The 27637-nt window shown below is 45.7% G+C and overlaps 2 protein-coding genes across 3 annotated transcripts in view; one reads left to right on the top strand and one right to left on the bottom strand.

The window, feature by feature from the left end:
- Positions 1–710: 710 nt before the first annotated feature.
- ENO4 (enolase 4) lies at positions 711–25821 on the bottom strand. Of its 2 annotated transcripts, none has more exons than XM_047703411.1 (14): positions 25396–25821; positions 19907–20035; positions 18951–19141; positions 17349–17494; positions 15088–15257; positions 14862–14993; positions 13249–13302; positions 11994–12050; positions 9732–9899; positions 7487–7569; positions 5933–6084; positions 4294–4361; positions 3658–3775; positions 711–1427 (listed from the first exon to the last, which is right to left on the bottom strand). In XM_047703411.1, the coding sequence occupies exons 1-14, from the start codon at positions 25555–25557 to the stop codon at positions 1273–1275; spliced, it is 1785 nt and encodes a 594-aa protein (XP_047559367.1). In that variant the 5' UTR covers positions 25558–25821; the 3' UTR covers positions 711–1272. The 2 variants fall into 2 exon arrangements, with proteins under 2 accessions (XP_047559367.1, XP_047559366.1); XM_047703410.1 differs by having other exon boundaries at positions 5933–6128; positions 7444–7569; positions 25396–25820.
- The window catches only part of HSPA12A (heat shock protein family A (Hsp70) member 12A), a 154382-nt gene continuing 152171 nt past the window's right edge, over positions 25427–27637 (top strand). Inside the window, exon 1 of the mRNA XM_047703408.1 lies at positions 25427–25558. Coding sequence (XP_047559364.1) covers positions 25556–25558 — 3 coding nt within the window. The 5' untranslated portion in view covers positions 25427–25555. The remainder of the gene's footprint in view (positions 25559–27637) is intronic.

Here is a 27637-nt window from a genome sequence, read left to right as displayed (position 1 = left end):
CAGTGGGTTAAGCATCCGGCTGTTGATTTTGGTGTCAGGTCATGATATCAGGGTCGTGAGATCAAGCCCCGTGTCTGGCTCCATGCTGTGTGCGGAGCCTGCTTGAGATCCTCACTCTCCCTCTGCTTTTGCCCCTTCCCCTCTCTCAAAAAAACAAAACAAAACAAAAAACCATAAATAAAATGAATTTCCTTACAGTTTCTCTCACCTCACTGTGTGTTGCTAAGCACCAGGACAGGCAGTAGCAGCCACAAACACACACGATTCTCCCAGCTTAGATACCAACCAACCCTCCCGCCCCGCTCAGAGAGAACGTGCCACTGAGCCCATTTTAAATCACTGCTTTGAGCATAAGGCCCTGGTGTTACCATGAGGCCATTAAATTTCCCTATGGGGACTCTTTAAGAGGGAAAGTTCTCAGAAATCTCAACTTAGCCAACTCTCCCACAGGTCAGTATATCACAATTTTTATCATTTTGGAGGAAAGCAAATGGTAAGTTTAAACAGACAATCTAAATTATATAAGGCAGTAGGATATTATTATATCTATAAGGTATGTGTTTGAATAAATTTATTTCCAGTACTTTTCTGCCATAACCCCGATACTGCCTTACTAGGGAGGCACTTAGTCAGCCTGTGTGATACGTCGTTTGTCTCCTGTGAGATGCTGTTGCAGAAGTAACTGAGCATTATTACCTTCAGAATATGTATTCATTTACTGATGGGTTTATTCATTTAGACTGCTGCTTTTTCCAAAAAGGATCTTAGGACACCCACAAGCATATAAGTAATATAATAAAGATGAAAATTTAGAAAGAGGAGGGAATTAGGGAAAAGGGGATGAAGGGCAAGGAAGTAAGCAGCAGCTGTTTGGTTGTTAGAAAGACTGAAGTTCTCACATTTCTTCCTGCATGAGGAAGGCGGTGGAAATGCGCCTGTGCCTCTGGGCACGGCTACGTCACTGCCCCGCGTGTGCGCTCAGCAGCAGAGGCACTGGACTCTTACTAGGTCTTGGCCCCCCAAGTGGACAGGAGAGCTGGTACAGAAAATCCCCATGGAAATTCGAGGTCTGGAAGACACCGCTTACAGGCATAATTTCGGGCAGAAATACTACGTACCAATGTTACCAGTGAAATCACAAGAATAAAAAGAGCACGCTGGTTAGGGATGTTTTAGAGCAAAGCCCACGTGAAGACACAGGTGGGCTCTGCGGGCCTCATGCTAGCAGTGTGGCCGAAAGGCGGGGTGTCCACAGCCCCATCCAGGAGACACTCATGCTTTGGCCGACGTCTCCATCACTTCTGTGGGGAAGATGGGCTCCGGGAGCTCGGCTGGCTTGCCAGCCACGGTAGCCACAGCCTCGGGTGCCTTGGTCCCCTTTTCAGCTTCATCATTCAAGGGAAAAAATACGTGTTCTTCATTGAAACCTATTTAACAACAACAATAAAGTTTAGTGTTGAATCCAGTGGTGCCAAGTTTGATGTTCTTGGTTCTGTGACGGAAAGGAGACCATCTCCAGAACTGCCCAGAGGTGTCCCCTCACCATTAGAAAAAGTCCCAGGACCATTCAGAACTGGGCCTGACTTTGCTCAGATGTTAACTGTGCAATACACTTGTCTTGCTCAGTCTGCATGGTGCCCTTCTGGAACATTCAGTATGCAGTGGACTTTGGGCAGAGGCTTAGCAGAAGAGGAGCAGAGGGAGCAGAGGAACTAGAAGAGAGGCCGGTCCACTATGTGAGTACAGACCATCGCCAACTAAGCGTTCCCAAGCAGACGACTGCAGACTTCGTTCCAGTCGGGTCCATGTGGACAGTGACGTGATGTGCTCAGTTAACAGCCGAGCTTTTACAGGATGTCCTACTCCTTATCTCAGAGGGGAGATCTGTCTCTCCAGTTCTTGGTCTCCTTCCCATTTATCGACCACTGTCAATGAGGTGTACTGACCACAGGCCAGTGACAGGGACATTTTCATCGCAGGCACTCATCAGAGATCCCAGCGATACGGTTCTGGACCCCGCAATAAAGCGAGTCACGTGAATTTTTTGGTTTCCCAATGCATATAAAATTTCTGTTCACGCTGTGCTGTAGTCTCTGAGGTGTGCAAGAAGTAGCATTATGCCTAAAAACAAAAAACACCCAATGGACCTACCTTAATTAAAAATACTTTATTGCTAAAAAATGCTCATCATCATCTGAGATCTCAGCGAATTAATCACTGATCACAGATCATAACAAAGATAGTTTGCTGACCCCACAGAGACGTGGAGTGAGCAAATGCTGTTGGAAAAATGGTGCCCAGGGAGTTGCTTGACACAGGGTTGCCACAAACCTTCATTCTGTGCAAATACAGTATCTGAGAAGTGTAGTAAAGCGGAGTACAATAAAATGAGGCATGCCTGTGATCTGATAATCTAGGCCAGAACGCCCAGGGCTTGACCCTGGCCCCGGGAGAGGGGCTGGGCCTCAGGTCACTATCCTTTCTGATACCTGGAAGCAGCTGTTTTCTCTCGTGGGGAAGTCTGGCTAGAAATGTGATGGGTCGTTTAGGAACTTAAGGCTTTCACAAGTCAGGATGACATAAAAAAAAACAACCTGGTAATATGTAGGACAATATGATTTTACCTATTGGAAAAAACAAGGCCTGTGTAGCACACTGAGTAACACTAACTTTGATTGCCCTTACCTAACTCAGAAAGAGTCTCTTAATCATATTTTTATTTTCTATGAAGCTTAGGAAGCGTTTTGAGGTTGTAACATATGTTAAACATGACATATTCCTAATTAAAATCTCTCTTGGCTTCTTTATTTTTTCAATGCATACCCTGAGGCGTAGGACTAATTCCTTGCTGTCATAACCAAGAACTGATTTGCCCCAGAGGTCAGACCCTGATGCATTTATCATATATGAGATCTTACGGATAGCGTCCAAGAAAATTTCGTATTTTGTCAATACTACTTAAATAAACACATACTTTCCCCCCAGCATAGTGATTCATTTGTTCTATCCTAAAATGCAAAATATTTTTAGAATTGCAAAGACAATAACTTGGTCTCTAAATATCTCTGTGTGCCACACACCTGCTTTGGGCCATCACAGGAACAGGAAGGGTAAAAATTCATCTTTGGGGTGTTTCTCTCCAATTAGCCCAGTACACAAGGTGCCTTCTATGCATGCAAATTTGCAGAGGTTTGACTTCCTAAATGATTGGTTCGTTTCTCTCAAGACCACAGCCTTCCCCACGGATGACATTAAACGTAACATGTGGTCTACTTGTCTTAAGTAAAACCAGTTGTTTTCAAGAATCATCAAGAAAACACCTGCCTTTAACTTTTCAGGGGCTGTGCAGAGACCTTAGCTATAATGTGGACCATAATAAATGGTGGGCTTGGAGATTCCAATCAATTAATTCTATTGAAAAGCACCACGCAGCTTATTCATCAAGAGGAAGGGCGAGAGTTTGAAACATCCAGGTAAATAGATAATCCATTAAGAAAACAATGCACATCGTGGCAAATGCCACCCTAGTTTTGTCAGCACTTAGTAACTGTCTTTGGATTCCCCTGCCCTCCCGCCGAGGGCCTCCAATTCCCCTTCTCCAATCTTTGTTCTCTTATTCATGGCTAAGTGAAAACAAAGCAAGAGAGCAGCACGTACCCAGTGTTCCACTCTGGAGCAGTTCTTCCTCTATAGTGAAGAGGCGGTTGTACTTAGTCACCCGCTCGCCGCGAGAAAGACCTCCCAACTTGATAAACCGGACACCGAGTCCGATGGCCTTAAGGCGGGAGGGGGAGGTGGACAAAATTGATTTTAAGCGAGAAGTCACGTTTTGCTAAAAATGAGCAGGGAGAAAGGGCACTGACACGGTGCTGGTTTTGGTTTTTCGCTTCTAACTTTGTATTTGATCCTTATGTAGATAAGGAGGTCTGCGTACAAACAGAGACAGGAAAGGTAAACAGCGTGACTATGCATTAGATGCTTTACTAGGCATGGGAGCGTGCTGATTTCGTCTAAGAACGGTCTGGCCTTTCTCGCTTCCTTTCAGGCAGTTAGACTGCAAGTGCACATCCCAGCCACTCAAGTGTCTCATCATTTTCCCAGGACTTCAATTTTTCTTCTTTTTAAAAGTTCAAAGATTAGCTCTTTGCAAAAGCTAGCTGTCTGGGAGGAAGCAAGTCTTTCATAAAAGGTTACATGACTTTCTCTGCCAAAGACTGCATTTCTCTGAAATACCAATTCATGATAAAAGCAGTGTTTTGGCAATTCTGCAGTTGACCAGCTTTCAGTACTTGCCAGATCGACCAGGCTGTCATCAGACGACTCCCCTTCCGCGCTTCCGAAGACCGTGATGTGCTGCTTACCTGTGAGCAGAGGAATTCTTTTCAGGTTTAGACGGCACAGGAACAGTGAGCATAACGGCACACACACACACACACACGTACACACACATATGTATGCACGTGTATCCATGTATACGCGCGCGTGTGTGCACACACACATGTATGAGCCTCTGGAAACAAAATTGAAAAAATTGCCAAGATTTACAACTTTCCTGTGAAGAGTCAATGATTTGATCACCAGAGAATTCTGACCTAAACATTTGTATTTTTAATTACCCTGGTTTTATCTGTTTATCTCTTTCCAGTAACTCAGATGCTAAATACTACACGAATGCCAACTTTAATTAAAGATACCATAAATTGTAAGATCGATCTTTAGGACCACTAAAGGGGACCACAACTGTAAGACACATATCCATTTTGTCTATGTTCAGTGTAGAAAAGTGTGCATCTTTGAGACAAAATAGAGAGTAAGTGCAAGGGTATCATTTTGGGAGCTGACAGGCCTCACTGGATTTCACAATTCATTGTGTAGAATTTTATTCAAAGGGATCTCTCTTTCTGAATGTAAACTTATTTGAAGAACAGTGTGGAAGGTACTTAATCCAAATTTGAGCATCTCAGAACCCCTTGAAGTTTGCCAAGTCTACAAAGAACACGGGCCAAGGCTCCTACTCTGGAGACAGTGTTTGGTGTTTTGGAGGCTGAGCCATGGCAGTGATCCGAAGTGGATGACAGCGTGCCTGCTGAGTGGGCCGGCCCTAGAGGAAAGGCCAGGGCTGCGACCTCCTGTCTACTACCTACAAGACAGCCCTGCCTGGGCCCTAGTCTGGGCCATCGCCAGGACAAGGGACCACAGGCATTCCATGCCATTTTCTGGCACGAGCCCAGGCCCCTGGCTGCCAGTCTGGCTCTGAGCCCTGCTTCAGGTCTTAGACAAGCCTTCTGCCTAACTCTGGAGACTCACCCATGTTTCAGGCACTGAACAAGACTCCTGTGAGCTCATGGGACTTCATAGTCTCATGGGCAGATACTGGACATTAAATAACCATACATGTAATTGTGGCCAATACTACAAAGAGAAAGTATCAGAAGCTACGAGGGAGGTTGAGAGCAACCGGGTAGCGCTGGGGGAAGCCAGGAAAGTCATACATATCTGAAAACGTTTCCCTTAAGGAAAGACGTGAAGCATCAGGAGTAGTGAGCCAATGGTACAGGGCAAGCATGTTCACAGACCTCACGGTGGTAAAGAGTTTGAAACTTGTGAGGAATTTTAAAAACATCAGCATGGGCGAGTGGGATCACTGTCCTGTGGTGTGAAGCTGAGAGGGTACTGTCCTCAGTCACGCCTAAAATGGGGGGCGAGGGTGGGACTCCTGGACTGGGACTGTTGTGGGACCACCAGAAAGTGGATTAGTACACTAGCTGCAAATTGTCTCCCAGCACCAGAGCTCTCATGGACAGTTGGAAATTTGTTTTTCTGCCAAGATTTACACCATGCTTTCTATTAACTGACAAACTGTACCTTTTTGGCTCCTTGTGTAACCAAGCCAAGTTCCTTATAAGTCTTGTAGACCTATACTTCTACTCACTGTCAAGAAGACTGGTTATTTCCACCAAGTCAGAGATCGTAGTTTGGTTGGTATGTTTGATGATCAGCCCACTGGATTTGGGGGTGCTGATGTCCCCACCCTCTAGAAGTTTAGAAATGCTTTTGGATGCAGCTTCTGCAATGATGTAACACCTGGAACCAAGAGCATTACAGATGCTGTCCCACTGTTCAGAGTCCTGGGTAAATATTTAAGAATCGATCGTTAAAATGTATTAAGCATCATCACAAAACAACAGGAACCCTAGAGCGCCTCAACAGAGTTAAACACCTTTCTGAGACCCAAAAATGGTTTTCTGTTGTTTCTGCGGCTGACTGGTACCTGAACCACGGCCACACAAATTAACCAGTTTCGTGGAACAGAATCTTCAAGTGATTAAATTTGAGCTTGAAGATCTTTTGGATAAAATGTTTAACACACATTAAATGCTCCACGTTGATTATGAAGTTCTTCCAACCCAAGCTATGCCTACCCACTGTATTATCCGTAACGCTACTAACAACTGGCTGGCCAGAAGATGCCACTGTTATTTCTTGTGAACAGAAAACAGAAGGAAATGAGGCTGTGAAGGCTCTAGGCTCTCCCTTCTCAACACCTTTGTTTTTATTGGTAAGACCATCACAAGAAATGAAATACCGTTTTAACTGATGATCTACCAAGTCTCCCAGACCACTGTACCAGATTCTGATCTATCCCATTAGGACAGACCAAACATGGGCCATCTTAGCACAGTAAAACCAGACGAGGCCAGAGCCCTGGAACAAGGTCTGAAGATGCCGCCAGCAGGTTAAGGAGCTGGATGGCGGCTCGGCGAGCCCTGGGCTGTGGCACAGGCAGTGACAGGAGTGATGGCCAAGGGAAGTGCGGGGACCCTGAGCGTGATGCGGCTCTCTTCTCATGCCCCACATTTAAATCCATGCCTGATCTCCCAGAGACTGTCTGTTCAGTTGATCTAATGGTTCTCTCCAATTCATACCATCAAGAATTAGGTTTTGGAGATCCAGAGCGTTAGGGAGAGTGATGGCCCCCTCTGGCAGAGGAACATCCCTCGCCGGATGTCAGAGCTCGGATAGATAGGAAAACCTCGCTCTCTGAAACCTTTTTAAAATACACCTTTGCAATTTTCCTGCGTGTGTGGGAAGTGGAAGGAGGATGCCACACGGGCTGAGCAGAGGGCCCAGTTCCGGGAGCACTTAGCGCGGCCAGGGTACCGGCCCGCGGCAGCAGGAGCTGGTGGCTCGGCGGCCAGCCCTGGGTTGCTCATGCAAACATGCGTACCCCCAAGTGCCCGGGAAAGCTCTCTTGTTCTGCACACAGGCGCCCTCCCAGGCCCTCCGCTTCCGGTCTGTGTTTGCTCAGTGCGCGACTCCTCTCACCTAGGCGGAGGCAGAGCCCCTCCGCCCCACCCCAAACTGCACTATTTCCAGCCACCGAGCCAAAAGAAAGAGATTTTGCTCTCTGTTGTTATACAGTTCAAGGTGGATCCCTGTTACCTCCTTCCTGAAAGGATCGATTAAGGCGATAATTGCAGGGAACCTGTTGATCAGATCCACGTATAGGTCCACCATCTCGGCTGCGTTTTTGTATGTTCCCAGCGTCACTTCATACTTTCCTCTACTCTGGTGGGTGGAAGGACAATCACAAAATAACGATGAATGAGGAATTCCTCAAAGGGGAAAGGCGGGATTCCCATTTGCGTTTATTCATTGCCTATAAAAGATTGTAAACGTCCTTTTTGGGCCATAGTCCCATGAGACATCTGTATACTTTAGTTTAAATATCTGTTACATACTAGCCTGGGGAAATCTCGTCACCATTCCTCTTCATGCTCCATGGTGCTCCTTCCACGGACTTCAGACAAAGCCTTCTACACAAAAGACCAGGTACGAGGTAGGAGGGGAATAATTTCTTACTTAGGTTCGGGACGTGGTGCCAGCTACCTGGCTGCTTGGGTCCATGGGCGATGACATGAATTTATAAAACAGGACAGCAGTGCATAGCTTCCCACTCACCAGAACCCAGCATCTTTCCACTCACAGTAAACAAATCAGCTGGTCTCCTGTACCGTGAATATCCTAAAATTTGAAAGCAGGGCGAGGCTTTGGAGATAGGAACAGCCACTGTGAAATGTCCCATGAGCCATGTGACGGCATCTTCTTCTCAGGTAGCATGCATGCCCTACCAGTAACCATATGGCTCTAAAAGAATTCTAGTTCAACTCCATTCACCTGAAGTCTGGGAAGCCCCAGGTCATCAAGAATAGAAGTAAACGGGGCTAACGGATCTGGTGTCATGTCTCTGCAAATCCTGGCACTGATTCCCAAGTCTGTGTTCAGGGATGGCCCCTGGGTTTATTCGGGTACCAGGAAGGAGGCAGGAGGCAACAGAATGACTGGTTTGCTGACACCTTCCTGCTATGACTGCCAGTGGGATGGATTCCATTGGAACTAGGCAGGTTCCAAAGAAATCCATACTTGAAAGGATTTTGTACTTTTTTCAGATTAAAAAGGCAGCCGGAACTTTTAGTTTCTTTACTGCAAAACCTTGAAAATCCTATCTTGTCAGTAAAGAAATGCTAATGATGTTGAATTAACATTGTAAGAACTATCTGAGATCAAGCTAATTCATTTCACTGAATATAAGCAAAAAATACCCATTCTAGCTAGCACTAGCAGTCAGTATATTCATAGTTCTCGGTATACATTGCTGATGAAAACATGCAATTATTTTTTGTAATAGTATGTCTAGGAACCAATCATTATGTGGAGAATAGGAAATTACATTAAACAAGGCTTCCTGCGCTTCGTATCTTTAGAAAACTTAAAAGGACTTGGAAGTCAGCTGAAACTTGGAGCTCCTGTATGCTGTTCAAGTTTTCCTTTGAAGTTAAAAGAATCACAGATTAAAGCACAATTCTCTCCAGCCATATCCCCTGAATGGGACATTAACTACCAAGTCACCACAAATGTACGTCAACACGCTGGGCACCGCATACATCACAGACTCCGCATTTGTGTTTTTGAAGAAGGGAACTTGTATGCAGCAGACAGACACCTTTTACGAGTTTCCCTAACATGCCAGCTTCCCAAGTCCAAAGGTTAACTGCTGCTCTGTTACACTGAGGAAGTAAAATGAAAGCTTTTTAAAAAAATGAACCTGTTTTCCTCTCTTTTTAAAATAATTGTCCCCACGGGGTGTAGTCTCCGGGAGAAGTTTCATCGCTAAAGCTCTCTCCCCCTAACCCAGGCTGTGGATAACACTGTGGATGGGCTTAATCAGATAAAAATACAGTCTCCACAAATATCAACAACTTGGACATATTTTTATATTTAAAAAGGGAGTCACAGCAGAAACTCAGAACCACTTACCTGGCCCGACGGGCTTACCAAGTTGATAGCTACAACGGATCCGTTTTCTATGCCTGACAAATTCAGTATCTCCCAACCAAGGGAGTGAACTCAGCAGAACATACCAGCTTGTAATTTTTCAATAGCTCTCATGGTCGCAATGTGAGCACCCCATTTTAGCAATTTTTGTTACAGAATTTCCATATGTAGCTATTTTGACATTTCCTGTTAATTTCTAAAATTATATGGTTATGTTATTCTCTGGTCATTAGCTAAGTCAGCTTTCTCGACTCCATTTATATTGGGAAGCTGCACACAGTATTAATAAAAGCAATAGGATCTGTTTGGAAAATATTCAGGTATGTGCTGCTTTTGAGTCCTAATTTAAAAATAAGGGGACCCAACAAATTACGTGTTCCGGAGCAGAAACTTACATAATCCATCAGCTCATGGGCAGCACAGTTGATGGCTAGGTGCAGGTTTGTCCCCAGGTCCAGCCCCAGGTTCGCACAGATGCCTTGAATTAGGACCAGCGGTTGCTCTATGGTGTCATAATTAAAGGTCAAACAGCCAAGATGCGACATCTTGCCCGTGATGGGCTGCTAAAAGACCGAAGGCAAATGACGCTTATCAACACAGAGCAGTAAGGTTCTTGGAGCTTCCCAGTTATAAACTAGGCACCACTGACAACCAGACACAGCTCTCTAAACATGTGGTCTGCTGAGTCTGCATCAGCCTTATGTCTGGGCATCTCTCATCTCTGCACGACCTTTAGGCATATGATTGCCCAAAGCGTCTGGAGTAATTTTCCTACCCTCATGGTTTCAGGCTTGACCTGGGAACACACTTTTCTGTCCTAGGTGTGCCTGTATAATGTCCTGATCAACCCTGCCATGGTACATGGGCTGACCTGAGCCGCGACCCCAAGGTGGGCGAATCTCCAGGCTGTGCTTCTGAGTATCTGTCCGGTCCTTACCTCTGTCCTCCTCCACCCACTTCCAAACCCGCTCTTTCCTGTGTTCCATGTTCCTTTTGAAGAATGTAAGTGTGAACATGGAACCCTCCTTCAGGAAAGGTCTTACGTGAGAAAGGATAGAAGATTTCTGCTAAAATAAGGCAGGACTGAGGATGGATTTCAGTGGAAGGCGGTTCGGAACCGAAAGCAGCCCCGGGAAAGGCAGCCATGTGTTTCTGATGCAAGGTCAGCCCTGCCGTGCCCTCCTTCTAAGTTGCCACTTTGAATTATCCCACATTTGAAGCAGAATAACGGTGATTCGGAAGGGGGTGTGTGTGTGTGCGCGCGCGTGCGTGCACGCCATACTCAAGGGCAAACATGAACCGAGGCAGAAATATCCCATTTCTCTACTGATTGCATGAGTTAATTATAAGCGCCATCTGACATTCTTAACGGCAGGGACAGAAACCCTTTATTCAACAATGGAACAGGTGGGGAAATTGCTGTGTGTCAGTCGAGTTTTGTTCGACTCTTCTCAACTGTAAGCATCACTTCTTGAGAGCTTATTAAATGCCCGCTACTGTTCCAAACGCTTTACATAGACACATTTACTCCTTACATCAACCCCCTGAAGCACATACAATTACTGTCCCATTTCACAGAGAGGTAAGTAACTTGGGACAGATTTTAATCCAGGAAGTTTAGCTCCAGAGTTCAGGCCTCTTAACTGGTATGGCTGACTCTCTAGAATCTACCATTTAACCTGTTTCTAACAGGAAAAACAGAAGTAGGAAAGCTGACCGTGGGAAGGGCTGATGCTGGCCCGAGTTTCTCAGAACACCCAGGACAACCTGCTGGAACGAGGCGGAACACACTGACGCTGGGTCACTTGGTCCCCACGCCCCAGCTCTCTCCCGGGGTTTAGCGCGAGAGTGTTGTGCTCATCCCTACAGATCTACCGACCAGGTACTTCACTTCGTGTATTTCCTCACACACTTCTCTTCTCTCACCCAGTGCGGAGGAGGAATTTAACTTTTCGCCTTTACTAGTCCCATCACCGCCTGCATCGTCTCCAGGATTCTGACTGGTGATTCCGACTCTCTTGTTAAAGTCCAGGCATCTGAGAGTATGTCTTCCAGAGCGCCCACAGCCACCAAAGCCGTGGCCAGATCAGGTGGCGATGGCTTCTGGAGGCTCTTGAGGCCACCCCGGCCAGTGTGGACAAGCACTGTTTGTCAGGCTACCAACGGAACCGGAGGTCTGGTAATGGTTTGTCTGAAATGGGGCTTTGGGTGCCTTTTCAGGACCCGAAGAAAGAAAGGGCTATCATTTTGTGCCTTTTGTTTGTTTCTCTCTTACTTGGTAGGGAAAAGATTACAATAGAAAACATTCTATCTGCCGTTCAGCTGGTTAGCTAGATTCACCCTCCCCAACACGTCACCTATCGAGTTTCAACTCTATTATATTGGATTCATAAATGCTTCCGCACACCCCCTAGGGCGTCCGTTAGAGAGCCAGCCACTGGCCTGGCAGCCTGTGGCCAGAGAGGTGGGGCCCAGTGACATTCCAGCTCGGGGGCTGTGGGGCTCAGCACTCCTGGAGGTAGAGTACCGCTGTGTCGTTTCTGTGGGTGTGTAAGCCCCGGGCCCGCAGCACCGTTGACCAGGGCTGGAACATGGGCAGGGGCTATAGAGATGAACTGTGTCATACTGAAGTCTGGTTAAGAAATACATAAACTTACTTGACCTCTTTTGCTTCCGTTATGCCCTTTTTTGGTCTCTGTTTTTGGAGGTGGCGGCTGTGAGATAGAAGAGAGAGAGAAATCACTTGCCATTTTCAGACTCTGTGGCAGCGAGCAGAGCTTCAGGACCTGGGGCCTGACCAGGCACACTGTGAATCTCGCAACACACACACACACACACACACACACACACACCCCATACCAGCCCCTCCTGATGAAAAACTCCAGACTATTCCTCAAACTCAGGTATGTGGTCCCTTTCTCATCCTTCTTTTCTGCCTCCATTCCTATAAATGCATTTCTATTCATATAAATGAAGTATTATTCACTCCTATGACATCCCCTCCTTGCCCTTAGGGAGCAACACCACTGTGGGATTTGCCTTTAGATTGTTTTGAATATTGTTCTAAATATTGTTAAGGTACAAACACTTCCTCTGCAGGGTGGATTTGACTTTTGGAAACAGCCAAAGGTCATTAAATCTGATGAATCTGGTTTGCGTAATATCATTTGAGATGAAAAGCAAAGATACTTTCCAAGGACATTTGGTCATTTTCAATACCCACAATGTGGGGTGTTGACCGAGCTCTGGAGCAAGGATTCAGCCCTTAAAGGGTGCATTTTAATACCGAGCATTTCCTGGTTCTGTAAACTAGGACATGCTTGTCAAGAATCAATCAGGGCTCACACCAGAGTACATGCAAATACAGTTTTCCTGCTTCTTTGCACCATGGAGTCAGCTGAACTTTCTATCCCCAGTAAAAACACCACACTCGGGAAGCAAACTGATGTGCGAGGCAGAAGACATATAGTGGAGAACAAGACAAACACGGGCACAACCAGGGACTCGTACCTATGGCTCCCTGTCATCGTCCTGCCTCCGTGGCCTCCCCTTCGAGGGCTGTCTGGCCAAAAGCTCCCGTTTGCTCAACACTGGGACCTCGGAGCAGACCTCCGAGTCTGTGCCTTAACTATTATACTAAACTGCCTCGCACATCCTAGGGGCCAAATCCTTTCCTTGCAATTCCTAAGGGATGATTTTAGCACAGAGCCGGCTGACGAGATTGTCAAGTGCCTTTTGAAACCAGATCCAGGGCCAATGAGGGAATGTATACGCTTGGCTCCCATGAAAAACCAAATGAATACATTTACATATCCATAACAACAATATTGAGTTAATTTCATATTAAGTAAAATGTGTATACTGGGAGGTGTCAGTATCAGCAATTAGATACCATAGATTCTCTTTACCTACCATTTCAATTGTTTTGTTGATATGTTTCTGAATTTCCAGAAGCATCTCCACACCCTGTAGGTATAATAACCGGGATCTTCCACAATTGTAGTCTAGAAACTTCAAATACAAAAACTTACAGCACACACTGGCTATTTCTAACTGAATATTTGTAGGGTCCCCGATAAGGTATCCTGGTTAGTGGATTAGATGTGGTCTACAAAATCAGAAGACTAAATGTTAACCTTCAGCCCTCAATTTTTATTTGGTTGGATATGAACAAGAGCTCTTCTCAGTCTGCTTTCTTCGCTCTTCAGAACTGACAGGTGCCATTGGCTGGATCAAGTCAGACTCATTCTCTTTCATAGTCTCCTGACCAGCTCTTTTTGCAAATACACGTCGTAGGTTACCAAGGGATTCTCCATGACAGTGTGTGAATTGGTATAAAGCCACTATCACTTAAAAAATAGGAAAGTATATCCTGATGATTGTGGGATCTGCATATGAAGACAAATAAAGGATGGCATACCAACTACGCTGGTCCTCCAATAGCCCAATAGATTTGAACTGCAGGAAAGACCCTGGGGCTAGGATCTGAACGTGATCAGACAGATGGTGAGCCAGCTATGAATTCCTACTGTTCCACAATCGATACATCATGAGGTAACGGTTATTCTCTTTAAAAAAGAATGTTTTATCATGAAGAAATTATCTTGAGATTGAAAAAAACGAATCTCACTAGCTTAAGGAAAAAAATGTCACTCAATGTATTACCCAAGTGCATGGAACTTCCTGTACTTTTTCCTGAAAACATCCACTATAATACCTAAATGTAAGTTCTTTCTAATGCCCTAACGGGTAGAATATTTCATGTAGATTTAAAGAGGCACAAGGGCTCATTCAGGCTAGTAAAGAACAATATAGAAACTAGCACACCACTAAGTATAAAGATGCAACTTAGGAGTCCTTCATTCTAGAAGCACGCACTGAACCTCTCTTGCATGCCAGGCGGTCCGGCCGGCCCTGGAGCTCTTCCTGAACAGAACTGACTGCTGGCAAAGAGCCAGCTTCCTCCTGCTGCTGCTGCAGTGACTCAGTCAGTAAAAAAAAGATGCTCTGACTCCCCCAGGTAAAAACCTCCCAGCCCATCAAGGCTGCCAAGTTACTCACAGGGCTCCTTGGTGAGTCACGGGCATAAATCAGTGCTGAAGGGAACCAGAGACTGAAGGTGGCTTAAATGGGCCCCTTGTATTTGAGGTCTTGCTTTCTTTCCACTTCTGATTGCCTAAATTATTATTATTTTTTTCATTTTATATTTAATTCTCCCTCCCTTGGTGTCATAAGCCTTGGGGACCTACGCGAAAGACTTGTCGATGACAGAGCCCTTTTTTTAAAACAATGTGAGGGGAGCCTGCGTGGCTCAGTCAGTTGGGCATCTGACTCTTGATTTCGGCTCGGGTCATGCTCTCAGGGTTCTAGGGTCGAGCGCCACATTGGGCTCTGTGCTGAGCCAGGAGTCTGCTTGAGATTCTCTCTCTCCCTCTCCCCCTCCTCCTGCTCATGCCCTCTCTCTAAATAAATAAAATCCTAACAAAAAAAGAAAGGAAAAAGTAGTGTGAGATCATCAAAGGTACTTGTTTAGCTGTTAATCCAGGATGGGGTATACATATCACTTCTTTCATTAAATTCAGCTTCCCAGGTGATGACTTCCCGCAGCTGACCAGAGACACCATTGGCAAAGGTAAGGTGAGCTTTGTGGGCTGTTCCTGGAAGAGGGGAAACCAAGGAGAAACAAGAAATGTGGTTCACTGGTGTTGAGATACTCACGGGTCCTTGTGATGGAGGACAACGGATACTGACCTGACGGTGCTTCAGTAATGCAATATTTAAGTAGAGGGGGTTATTGTCCAGGATGGCCCTGGTTTTGGCCACAGCAAGTGACACAGCCCCTATGGCCATGCTACCATTCAGTACAGGTTCAACGGGTTCTGGAGGCACAATAGGTTTCTCTGTAAAAGTATCGTTCCTCCCTGGAGGGAAAAACAGGGATAAAAGATTCCTTTCAAGGATGTTTGACTATGATAAAACTCTTATTTTTTAATGCTTTGCTTACAGATGTAAAGAAAGGTGGGGGGGAACTGAGGTTGGGGAGAACATGGTCTCCACCTCAAGCCCCCAAGAAGTTTCTGTGTGACTTCACTTACGATCCCCAACGTCCAAATCATCCGTAGCCATGGATTTTGCCACTCTCAGAAATTTTCAGATATTCGATATGAACTCCTTTGACGATGGTATAGGGCAGGTACTGTCAATCCCACATTCACTTAGAAGTAAAGTAGGGCTTAGAGAGGCCAAAAGACTTGCCCGATATCCAAAAGGAAGCGAAGGAAGAAGATCTGGAGTGTCTCTGAATCCCAATCCTTTGTTTTCTACACCCACCAGAGCTCCTGTGTATCTAGCTTCCTGCTGCACACGTATCTTCATGTGTGTGTATCTCACTAGTAACCTTGCTGGCTAATCCCAAACAGGAGTCCCACTGCAATAGAAATAGCTTCCAGAGCCAGACGAGCACCCTCCGCCTCACCCGCCTTTCACTCTCATTTAGTCCCAGCTGCCGCCCAGCCTGCCCAGGTGCCACACCATCCTTTGTGAATGGTCAGTGCCCGTCCCCAGCTGCTGGCCTGGGTCAGGTGGGTAAGACAAGCGGAATAAGGCACATGACCCGATAACACACAGTAAAGGTTTAGCAAACTACTGTGCCCTCCTACTTCTTCCCTTCTCTGGCGCTCCAAGTTCTGTCAGTCAACAGCAACCGCCCCATGAACACCCACCGCAGATCTCTACCAGTAATTTAGCAGTGGCCGCCCCCTGTGCACGGAGATTGGTCTTACATGATTCTTTTGCCTTGGGAGACTCTCTTCCCTCTCTGGGCCTCAGCATCTGAGTCCAGGAGATAAGAAACCATGTCTCCATGGTCTCTTTGGCCCCTTCCTGGTGCTGGTGCTTTCTTATCCCAGGGAACCCACATTTATTGGGTGTTTACTTTGTGCTTTGGCATCATGCTAGGCCCTGGTGGGGTTAAATTGAAAGAGACATGATTCATGCCTTCAAGGAGCATGTTGGAAGGACGTAAAACTCTATTTACAACACGAGCAGCAGCTCCGGAATAGTAGAGGGGCTGAAGTTCACCATATGTTGGAAAGCATGGAACAAAGGGTCATGATAACTTGGACTATTTGCTTTAAAATAGCAAAGGCAGGGCACCTGCATGCCTCAGTGGTTTAAAGCCTCTGCCTTTGGCTCAGGTCATGATCTCAGGGTCCTGGGATCGAGCCCCGCGTCGGGCTCTCTGCTCAGCGGGGAGCCTGCTTCCCTTCCTCTCTCTCTGTCTGCCTCTCTGCCTAATTGTGATCTCTGTCTGTCAAATAAATAAATAAATACATCTTAAAAAAAATAAAATAGCAAAGGCTCCCAATGAAAACTTAAAAAAAAAAAAAAGATTTTATCTATTTGCAAGAAAGTGAGTGAGACATTGCATGAGCATGAGCTGGGGGTAGGGGCAGAGGGAGAGGCTGTCTCCCCGCCAAAGAGACAGGGTTCAATCCCACAACCCTGAGATCATGACCTGAGCTGAAGGCAAATGCTTAACCTACTGACCCACCCAGGTGCCCCACAAGAACTTTTATTAATATGTTATTAATAGGATTGAGAAAATATTGGTTATTCATATCAAAAGATATCACTAATCCTTAAAACATCGAGTGGCTTTTAATGAGCTAATGGATATATGGGGGGCAGTTAAAGGTCCCCCATGCCACTTTCCTTTTCCCTGTCCTCCCCAGCATTACCACTATGTAGTGTACTCTGCTTGGTAAGTGCTCACCTCTGGGTAAGAAATATTTTTTCTTTTCAAACAAAAGGGAGGGCGGGATGGGGTAAACCCTTGCCTGCCCAATATGGCAGCGTCGAGTGAGGAAGTGGCATTGAGCATAGATGGTACCTGGGGCGGGGGGCCACCCTAGGTCTGCAGCAAAACGACTCTAACTGAAAAGGCAGCCTGAGCTTCAGCCTTTCTTCCTCACACTCTAGTTATCGAAGGTTCTGCAAGATGAGACACTGACCTTGCTTTTGTCCCCTTTTTTTGGCTGGGGGTGGAGGAGGTGGCGGTGGTGGTACAGGTGAAGGGATGGACACTCTTGCGTCTTCCAGGCTCTTTTCCAGTTCTCTCCTCTCTTTGTCTTCTTGTGCTTTATTTCCAAAGAATGTCCTTCATGGCAGGAAAATATGGCTTTACAGTGAATATCGTTCATAATTTTGGTCAGTTTGCTGACCTCCATTCAACATGTGTCAACAATTAACCCTGCTTTTTTTAGCTACTTAAAAACAAATCAGCTTCACTTTCCAGGGCCCCAAAATAATGATGCTGTTAAAACACTGTGCTCAAGGGGCGCCTGGGTGGCTCAGTAGGTTAAAGCCTCTGCCTTCGGCTCAGGTCGTGATCCCGGGGTTCTGGGATCGAGCCCCACATCAGGCTCTCTGCTCAGCAGGGAGCCTGCATTCCCCCCCCCACCCCCGCCTGCCTCTCTACCTACTTGTGATCTCTGTCTGTTAAATAAATAAATAAATCTTAAACAAAAAACAAAAAACAAAAACCCTGTGTTCCAGAGCTAAAATTAATTTTGGCCTGGAAATAAAGTCTTAAAGATTTTAGGTGCTTGTTTTTTTTAAAAATTATTTGAGCCTATTTGTTTACATATTTAAAGTAAAATTTGAATATGCTATTTGATTAAGGGCTACTGGATTTTTCTCTTTGAATAAACGACCATGAAAAGAAAAATGAGTCAAGAGTAGATAGTGAAATGTATAGTACAGTGGACAGGAATTCATTATCTTTTTTTCTTTTTTTTTTTTTGGTGGGGAAGAAACCTTAAAATGAATAGTTTAAAAACAAAAACAAAAACAAAACAAAAAAACCTTGTGAAGTCCCAAAAGGTACACACAAAAATGAACTCAAAATGCACGAAAGACCTAAATGTGAGACAGGAATCCATGAAAATTCTCGAGGAGAACCCAGGCAGCAACCTCTGTGACCTCAGCTTCTACAGCTTTGTGGATGTTCTGTTTAATTAAGCAAGTGGTGGAGCTTCGAGAGAGACAGAATCCAGCTGACCTCTGTTTGGCCAAGAGGCTCGTGGCATTGGACTTGCGCGAAAGGAACAGTAATGCTCACCATTCCTTGGCTGGGCATTGAACTGCACTGACACAGCCCTAGCAACCACTAACTGCCTTGGTTTTCACGTGTTAAAGTCAACCTGTGGGCAGAGCACGGAGGACCTGTTTGTGGTTGGAGGACTGACCGCAAGCATCACCCACCGGGACTCGGTGGAAGCGTATGAAGCCCTCAAAGGTGGCACGGAGGTGGGGGGCCAGAAAGGACACCATCTGGATTCTTACCAGTGCTCTTGCTGAGAAACTTTCTACTGAAACTTTGACTGAATACACATGGAAAAGAGGCTGAGAGGCCTGATGTCCCCTCACACAGGGAAAAAAAAAAAAACCAGGTTTTTAGAAAAGAGCATTTCACTGCTTTCAAATAGGCTTCTTACTCAACTTGCTGAATAACTTCTAGATACGACAGACCTGTTTTACTGGTGGGTGAAATTAAAAAAAAAAAAGAGAGATACTCTGTACTGGACACTTTCGTTTGCAAGCGGAAGATCTACCTGAGCACCTGGTCCACCTCAGCCTGGTCGGAGGGCGTCAGGCCCCGAAGCTCCTCGGTGATGGTTTCGTTGACCCACTGCACTGCGGTGCGGACCGCCTCCGACCTTGCCTCTTGCTCTGCGTCCGCCAGCTCCGGCAGAATATTCTCGTGGACTTCAAAATGCGTTGAGATCACCACCGAACATATGCTCTGGAAATGACATCAACGTGTTCTACATCTTCCCCTCCCTCTTCCAGAAAGGAAGAAATTGAATGTATCCGGCTTTTAATGTGCATGATATTTTATCACCAGTTTCAAAGGGAAAATGAGAATATGTAATTTTCCTTGAGATATTTTTATAACTGTTGAAACTGTATGGAACCCAACTTCAAGGAACATTTAAAATTATTACCTTGTTAAAATACACTTAAAAAAATCTTACATTGAACTTCATTTTTATCACTGCCTCTCCAATAAATAGCTAAAAGGATACAGACTTGATCATAATTATTTGCCTCCCAGAGACAGTAGCAAATTTACATCTAACAAATATGTAGCAATTCAAGTGAATTATTATAATTATGAAAATGAAATTTTTCTTTATGTCGATCAGCCCACATTTCTATAAATCTATGTAAATTTATATATAAACATACGAATCTATAAACATACCTATACATTTACAGAACTCACCACATTAATGATGTCAGATTTTTTAAAAACTATTTTTGCCCCATTTCTCCATCTTGGATCATCTATGGGCTAGCATGCCATGTCTGTACCCATATTGCACTTAAACATAATAAAGCCATAATGCTTCCTTGTATGGTTCATGCTTTATGTACATGACTACCTACAATTTGTATGTATGTATTTCACAAACATGGAATTTCAAAACATTAATTTTCTACAATTTAGACAATAAATGCGAAGGAACCAAGACACAATACAGAACACATTTAAGCTGCGTCCTACCTTGGGGAAATTTTGAATGGTGCAGAATATTTCCACTTGTAGGGTTGGAAGCCCCAGTCCATCCAATACATTCTTTCCCACTACTTTGCATATGGTGGGAGGCTTTGCAAGTTTAGAAAAGCAGTTTGCCTTCAACACACACATAAAAAAACAAAAATTACAATACCATGACTAATTTATATTTAAAAGATCATTCACATTTACTCTAATTTCTTTTAAACCTCTCCCCTCAGTGTCCTCCTCATGCGGGGGTGGGGGTGAGGTTTGAACTATCAACTCTGTGGGAACTGCCCTGCCCTCACGTGCTAAGATTTGGGTTAACCTGATGCGGGGTCTCCAGGATATGGAATGATTTGTTCTCTTTTGAACTCTCAGCAGAAACTCACATACATTTATTTCTTTTAATTACTGTAAAATGTGAATTTATTTACAAGCAAAATGAAACATTTGAACGAAGTTTTTAAAAAGGAAAGCAAGTCTTTTATTCTTATAAAAGGACTGATTTAAAAATCAGTTTTAAATGACATAATCCCACAATTTTAGAAATCAAATAAATGTCTCCATTTTACAGAATAGTTCTAAGAAAATATAGAGCTATAAAACACTTAAAACATACAGTTATATGTTTTATTTTTAAAGACTATATCATGGTATTGGCCACTGTTTTAAGGGCATGACCCACATTATTTATGTCATGTAACAACCCCATAGGGATCAGTATTTTTAAAATCTCCACCGTACAAATGAGGAAAGCGAGTATAGAGAGATGAAATATTTTGCCTAAGATTGCACAAGAGCTGGCTGAGCTGGGGTTTGCTTTTAGGCAGTCTGAGTCCAGAATCCATGTCAACTGCTCTCAATCAATGGGCGAAAGGGAGAAGGACATGAAGTCTACCTCCAAATTCATAGCATTTTAGTTAGAAAAATGAGGAATGTGGTTATGCTCCCTGTTTTTACAAATTAGGAGTATGAGGCCCACACTAACTTGGGCTGTTCCTGAAGCAGATAATCTTCCATCTGCCACGTTGCCTTCCAATTTGTTCTGGAGACGGTGCCTCAGAGTGAAATTTGTAGTACAAGTGAATTTAAGGGAGGAGAAACAAACAAAAATAACTCAAGATTAGAGTCTCAGCCATATTAATTTACTTTGAAACAAGGACCTCTGATTTAATTAGATGATTCAAGCTACCCAATGGAGGAGATTAGTTGTTTGAAAATTAGGACTTAGCTTTCCAAAGAGATGCCTATTTGGAAGCAAAGTGTCCATCAAACATGACACACCTGAGAATGTTTTCCCATACATTTCTTAGAGATCCCATGTCACTTTTTAGCAGGTCCTAACCCATCCTGCTATCCAAGATCCGGAAGTCAGCTGGTCTCTAGAATGCTGTGAGGCAAACTCTGGAAACTTCTGGGGGCCAGTTTTTATTCCTCCCCATGAGGCATCTGCTATTTTAATGGTGAAGGCTTCTGCAGAGGCTCTACTTCACTCACCAGCGGTTCACACACAGAATGTGTTCAAAGCAGGTTGTCGGAACCTTGGTGAAAGCCATTTCATTGATGTGGGAAAGCAGAAGCCATTTGGAAGTGCTCTAAGAGAGAGGGAGAAGAGCACGAAGCTGAAGCAGAAAGCCCACTCAAAAAGCCTGGGTAAAAAGATTCAAGATGGCACTTCCACATGGAGGAGCAGGAGGGGGGAGAGAAGGAGGAAGGGAAGGTGAGGGGACACCCTCCTGGACCTCATCAACGGATTGTACTACGGGGCTCTTTATCTGCATTCACTGCCAAACAGACCTCTGATCTTTGCATTCCAAATCCAATGACCTCAGCCTACATAGCAGGTCATCTCCTACCCTCAGGTGGTGCCCCAGCACAAAAAAGCAAAAGTTAATTTTGAAGCCATCCATTTATGTATATATACGTGTGTGTATGTGTGTGTGTATAATATGTATTATATATATTTGCATATATATATGTGTTATACATATTACATATGTATATATGGTTTATTTATTTTATTTTTTATTTTTTTAAAAGATTTTATTTATTTATTTGACAGACAGAGATCACAAATAGGCAGAGAAGCAGGCAGAGAGAGAGGAGGAAACAGGCTCCCTGCCGAGCAGAGAGCTTGATGTGGGGCTCGATCCCAGGACCCTGGGATCATGCCCTGAGCCGAAGGAAGAGGCTTTAACCCACTGAGCCACCCAGGCGCCCCTGGTTTATTTATTTTAGAGAGTGTGTGTGTGGGCAGGGGGAGGGACAGAGGGAGAGGGGAAGCAGACTCCCCACTGAGTGCAGAGCCCGCAGACTGGACTCTATCCCAGCACTTTGAAATCACGACCCTAGCTGAAATCAAGAGTCGGAGTCTCAACCACTGAGCCACCCAGGCACCCCAAGCCATCCATGTATTTTAAGGATGATGGTTCATATGTTACAGAGTAAGTGTCTCAATGAATTTAGATAGAATCAGGAGAGGAAAAAATATCATCTAGCTTATGTGTTGTGTATTATAGTGAATTTGAAATAACTAGCAACAAGTCTCCACAATGTACAATATTATGTTAGGAAGAGAAAGGAACTAACATTTTTTAAGTATTTAGTATATGCCTTGAAGGAGTGTCTTGTTTATCACTGTATCACACACTGCAGTGCCTGGCATATTTAGGATTCCATAAATTAAATCTTGTATAAACTGATGTGTCAGACACATCCCTGGGAACTTTGTATACATTATGTCATAAAATTCTCAAAACAACCCTGTAAGGTAAATCATATCATTTCCATTCCACAGAAGAGCAAACTGAGTTCCAGAAAAATTGTATAAGGTAAAGTAACCAACGTCTTAATTACTCACTGCTTAGTAACAGATGACTCCAGAACTTAGTGGCTGAAGCCATTTATTCACTCATGATTCTATAATCTGGTCTGGGCTCAACACGGTAATTCTTTTGGCTGATCTTGCCTGGCATCTCCCATTCAGGCTCCATGACCTAGAGACTTGACTGGATCCAGAGTATCCAGAATGACTTAATTCATGTGTCTTGGCGTCTCAGCCAGGATGGTTAGAACATCCTAGAGGCTGGCTGGGCATGTCTTTCTCACAGGATTTCCTGGAGCTGTTGCATCTGCCAGGGCCTCTCTACCTTGATCTCTCTCTCTCTCCAGTTGGGTAATTGACTTCCCGGCAACATGATGACTGGTTTCCAGGAGGGAGTACTCCAATACTACAAACCTCAATATAGCAGCACTTTAACCATGCTTTTGTCTGCATTGTGCTTGGCGTGGGGCTTGTGATCAAAGCAAGTCATATGGCCAAGTCCCAAGGTGTAGGAGAGATTTACATAAGAGCAGTCACAATGGTGGTATGGTTCATTGGCGAGCATCAATATCATAGTCCACTACAGCTACCAAGTGGAAGGGCTAAGAATCAAATCAGATCTGCCTGACTCCAGATCTCAAACTCTTTATGAAACTATAAGGGACTAGATTGTATGACTATTGCCCCTAAGGATCTTCCTCATTATCTCAGTTCCTCAAATATGTACAGAAGCAGTGAAGAAATGGCACTTGAGCTGAACACTGGAGAATATGTAGTATTTCACTGGGCAGACAAAGGGGAGGAGTCAAGGGCAGATACTTTGGGTAGAGGGAGTATAAGGCAAGGGGAGGAAGTGAGGAACTTCAGGCTTTAGGGAATAGTAAGGAGCCACAGGAGGTTTCTGAGCAAAAGAATGATGATCAGATTTAGGGTTAGGAAGGCTGCTCTGGTAACATGATTTAGTTGGACTTGATAGAGGGAGAAACTAAATGAAAATACAGATGGCTAAAACTCAGGCAGTGACATTGTCTTTTTGCCAGTCCAATTCCTCAACATTATTCAAAGTCCAAGCCAAAACTTTCTCAGATGCTACAGCCTACAGGTTCTTCCCTATCCCTGAATTCCTTTGACAGGCATACAGTGATCTGTCCCTCAGTCTAGCACAATCATATATCACCTTATCTATTACTCCAGTTCTTTTACGTAACAGTGGTTTTTGTCCCTAACCAAGGTATAAACTCCCAGAGAAGTGTACAAACCAAAGTCCTGGCTGCCTAGCAGACTGGGAAGAACATTACATCGAGGAACCCGAGTCCAAGCGTCTAGTCTTAACTTTTTTCACTAGGTAGCTGGGAAGCAAGGTCTTGGTGTCTTTGTGAAATGAAGAAGTTAGACTAGTTAACTTTCAAGAATTCCTCAAGTAAGAGACAGTGGAAAGAGAATGGAATCCAGAGTCGCATTCATTCATTTGTGCCACAAATAAGTGCTTGAGTGTCCACTATGTACCACGAAATCCCTTGGTACTGGGAACACAGACCTGGTTCAATTTGTCACTGTTATTCACTGTGTCCCTTGGGAAAAATCACCTAAATTCACCGCGCCAGTTTCCGTATTTGTAAAACTGAAATTAATTTTTACCTCCCAGTGGTCCTAAAGATTTAAATGAAGTAACATAAATCACAGAGCACTGGGAGCTCAGCACGTCCCTCCCCACCCCACCCCAACATACAACTTCACTTCTAGGCCACGACCAAGAGAAATAAACATTCATGCCCCCCCCCCCCCATATCAACTGTCGCAACCAGGTGTGGTTTTGAACCTTGTAAACACACTGCGTCTTTACTGCATGTACATACTCGGCTGTCCCAACCACACTGCCTTCCAGGAGGAAGGTGTTGTTGGCTACGACTTAACGGATCTGGAAATGAGAACACGTTTGTTTGTTTCGACTGCTCATTGCTTAAGGGTAAGCTATGTGTCTGATTTTGTGCTGAGCACAGGGGCTAGGCAGGTGATAGGAAAAGTCCCGGGCTCTCCACGAAGCTCGCAAGCTTAGGAAGGGTCTCATTACGTTTAGGAAATGATTTAGGAACACGCGAGGGCAGTTAGTTCAGGCGAAACGGGCAAGACTGATGTGAATTTGGAGTTTGGGTGGCAGCTGGTCGGGTGGGGGTGGGCATCCAGGGTGAGAAAGGTGCGCACTGCAAGGAGAGCATTGGTTGGAAGGAGAGAGAACGGGCTGGGCATGAGGCCCTAGGGCAGGCTGAGGCCAAGCTGAGGCACTCATCCGTGTTCGATCGGAGGCCGCTGGAGGTTGGTAAGCTGAGCTACGCGGTATTAAGGTCTGTGTTTAAAAAGTACTGCACCCGGGGGGACCCGCTCCGAGGCAGCGAGAAAGCTGTCGCTTCGGCCCCGAATGCGCCTAGACCCCGCTTTCCTCTAACCGCTGCCTGTCCAGCACTTTCTTTCTCTCTCTCTCGAGATTTCTCCCGCCCACGTTTCCGTACCGCTTCTTCCCTAGACGTCGCCTCCCCACAAGACCGCGGACCCCAAGCCCGCGGCGGCGGCGCGCGTGCGCGACTCAACGGCGCAGGCGCGTGGCGTTGCCGCAGCGTGGGGCGGGGGGAGAGGGGCTGGAGGGAAGAGGGTGTTTGTCCCAGGTCCCTACCAGGTGCCCGTAGACGTCGGCAGGCTGGAGGTAGAAGGTGGAGTTGAGCAGCTCTTCCAGCCTGCGCGGGACGTCGTTCTCCCGATAGTACTCCATCGCCTGCTGCTTCAGCCTCTGCAGCTCCCTAGTGGTCCCAAAGCTACGGCCGCCGCCTTCTCCCATGGTAGGAGATTTAAGGCTACAGCTGGGGTTAGCGTGGGGGCCTGCGAGCGTCCTGCCCGTCGCTAGGCAACGTAACGAGATTCCCGAGCCCCCTCCCCAAGATCTCGCGAGGCTTCCAGCCCTGGTTCTTGCCGCGGCGGGCGCTGCGCATGGCTTCTCTAACCTCCTCAGTCCCCTCCGTGAGGGATTGGGCCCGGGGCTTGGGCTCCTTTACTCCCGACGTTTTTCCTCCGCCGGCGTCATTTTCCACCACTTTCCACTTTCCCCGACAATTTTCCTGATGGGGATAGAATTCATACTCTCAGGAAATGCCTTCTGCGGAAGCGTGGGAGCGGTAGCCCCGGCCTCCAGCGGGGGGACCGGAGCCTCTGGTGGCTCGTCGTGGTCCCCACGGCCCCGGGCCATCCTGCCTCTCCGTTCCCGCAACCCCCTCGTTGGTCGATGTCTGTGAGCGCCCCCGGGTGGCGAGGGTGTCCCATGCCCGCCCACTCTTGGGGGACCAACATACCCTTACTGGTGGTCCGTGGAGGTACCAGGAATTCATTCATTCGCCCGTATTTAGCCACCTGCCCTGAGCCTAGCAGTGTGCTGGCTGGACACGCTATGGTGTGCAGGAGAGAACCGGCTACCCAACCCCCATCCCCACTCCGGGAGATCAGTGGGAGGGAAAACCAGCGTGGCCCGAAAAAATTAGGGATGAACCCTGAATGGTTATGACTTGGACAGGCTTAGTGGTGGGCAATGATATAGGCAAGACCTGAGAAGGAAAAGCGGGAGTGTGAGACTTCATTGGGTCATATCCCTTCTCTTGCACCTTCAGAGGCTGCCTCAGTCCTGCCCTTTTAAATCCAGCTGCCACTTGGCTTCATTATACCTGCTACGTGTCATGCGCAATCAGAGAGCTTCTTGTGCTTTCTGCTCTAGATACTTCTGCAGAAATGGGCCGAGATGGACAGGGGGTTCTTGTTCTACTTTTGCCTGTGTGTGTTCCTGACTGGAGCAGATCACTTAAAACATCTGTGCTGTGTTTTGCTCATCTGGAAAGCAATCCAATCTACTTTGCCTGCTTCACAAGTCACTTAGGATAAAATGAGAAAGTGAGTGAGAAGACACTTTAAAACTGGATAGGTATTTTCAGTAGATGCATGTAGATGTATAACAATATGTGATTCAGTAAATACTGTTCTAGGAACCCAGACATGTACCTCTTTCTGAACTCCTTCAGTGTTGTCTCTGAATCTCTAATGGAACATCTCACTTTCTGGGGTGTGAAAGATCATCGTGGGCCTGCCTGATCCCCCTTGCTAGCTGGAAATCCCTCCATGGTAGGAACCCAGTCTGAGTCACCTTCACATATCCCGCCGGGCCAGGCCCGCAGGGACGGAGCATGTGCTCTGCTGAATAGGTGTTGAACAGACCTTTATACAAAATAAGTTCGTGCTATGGCTGCTGTTGTGTCCATTCCGTGTGTGCGCCTTTCCTCCTGTCCCCGTGGATGGAAGGGACCCCCTTCTCTGGGGCGCCCGTCCTTCAGTGCTGAGCTGTGTCTCACGTCTGCAGAGAAGCCATGCTCCACACCAGCTCTCCTCACTTGGCCTTTCCTTTCTTCAGAACTCCTTCCCCACTTGGAGCCACAAAACTCAGCCCTGGGGGATATTTTGACTCATTTGACATGTCAGTGGAAGGTTGGGAGTATTCTGGGATTGGACCACCACGTTTTGGAGTTGCCCATCTATAACCCACTGGCCTCTATGTTCCATGAGAACAGAGACTTGGTCAGTCTTGTTCACCATTGTGTCCCCAGTATATTAACTTACAGAACCATTGCTCAGTAAATATATGTTGAATGAATGAATGGATTTTAAAAAATATTTTATTTATTTATTTATTTATTTATTTATTTAACAGACAGAGATCACAAGTAGGGAGAGAGGCAGGCAAAGAGAGAGGAAGGGAAGCAGGCTCCTGGCCGAGCAGAGAGCCCAAAGTGGGGCTGGATCCCAGGAACGTGAGATCATGACCCGAGCCAAAGGCAGAGGCTTTAACCCACTGAGCCACCCAGGCGCCCCTGAATGAATGG

This window comes from Lutra lutra, chromosome 14 (assembly GCF_902655055.1).
Source record: "Lutra lutra chromosome 14, mLutLut1.2, whole genome shotgun sequence".
Classification (NCBI taxonomy): domain Eukaryota; kingdom Metazoa; phylum Chordata; class Mammalia; order Carnivora; family Mustelidae; genus Lutra; species Lutra lutra.
This window is presented reverse-complemented; position numbering and strand designations above follow the sequence as displayed.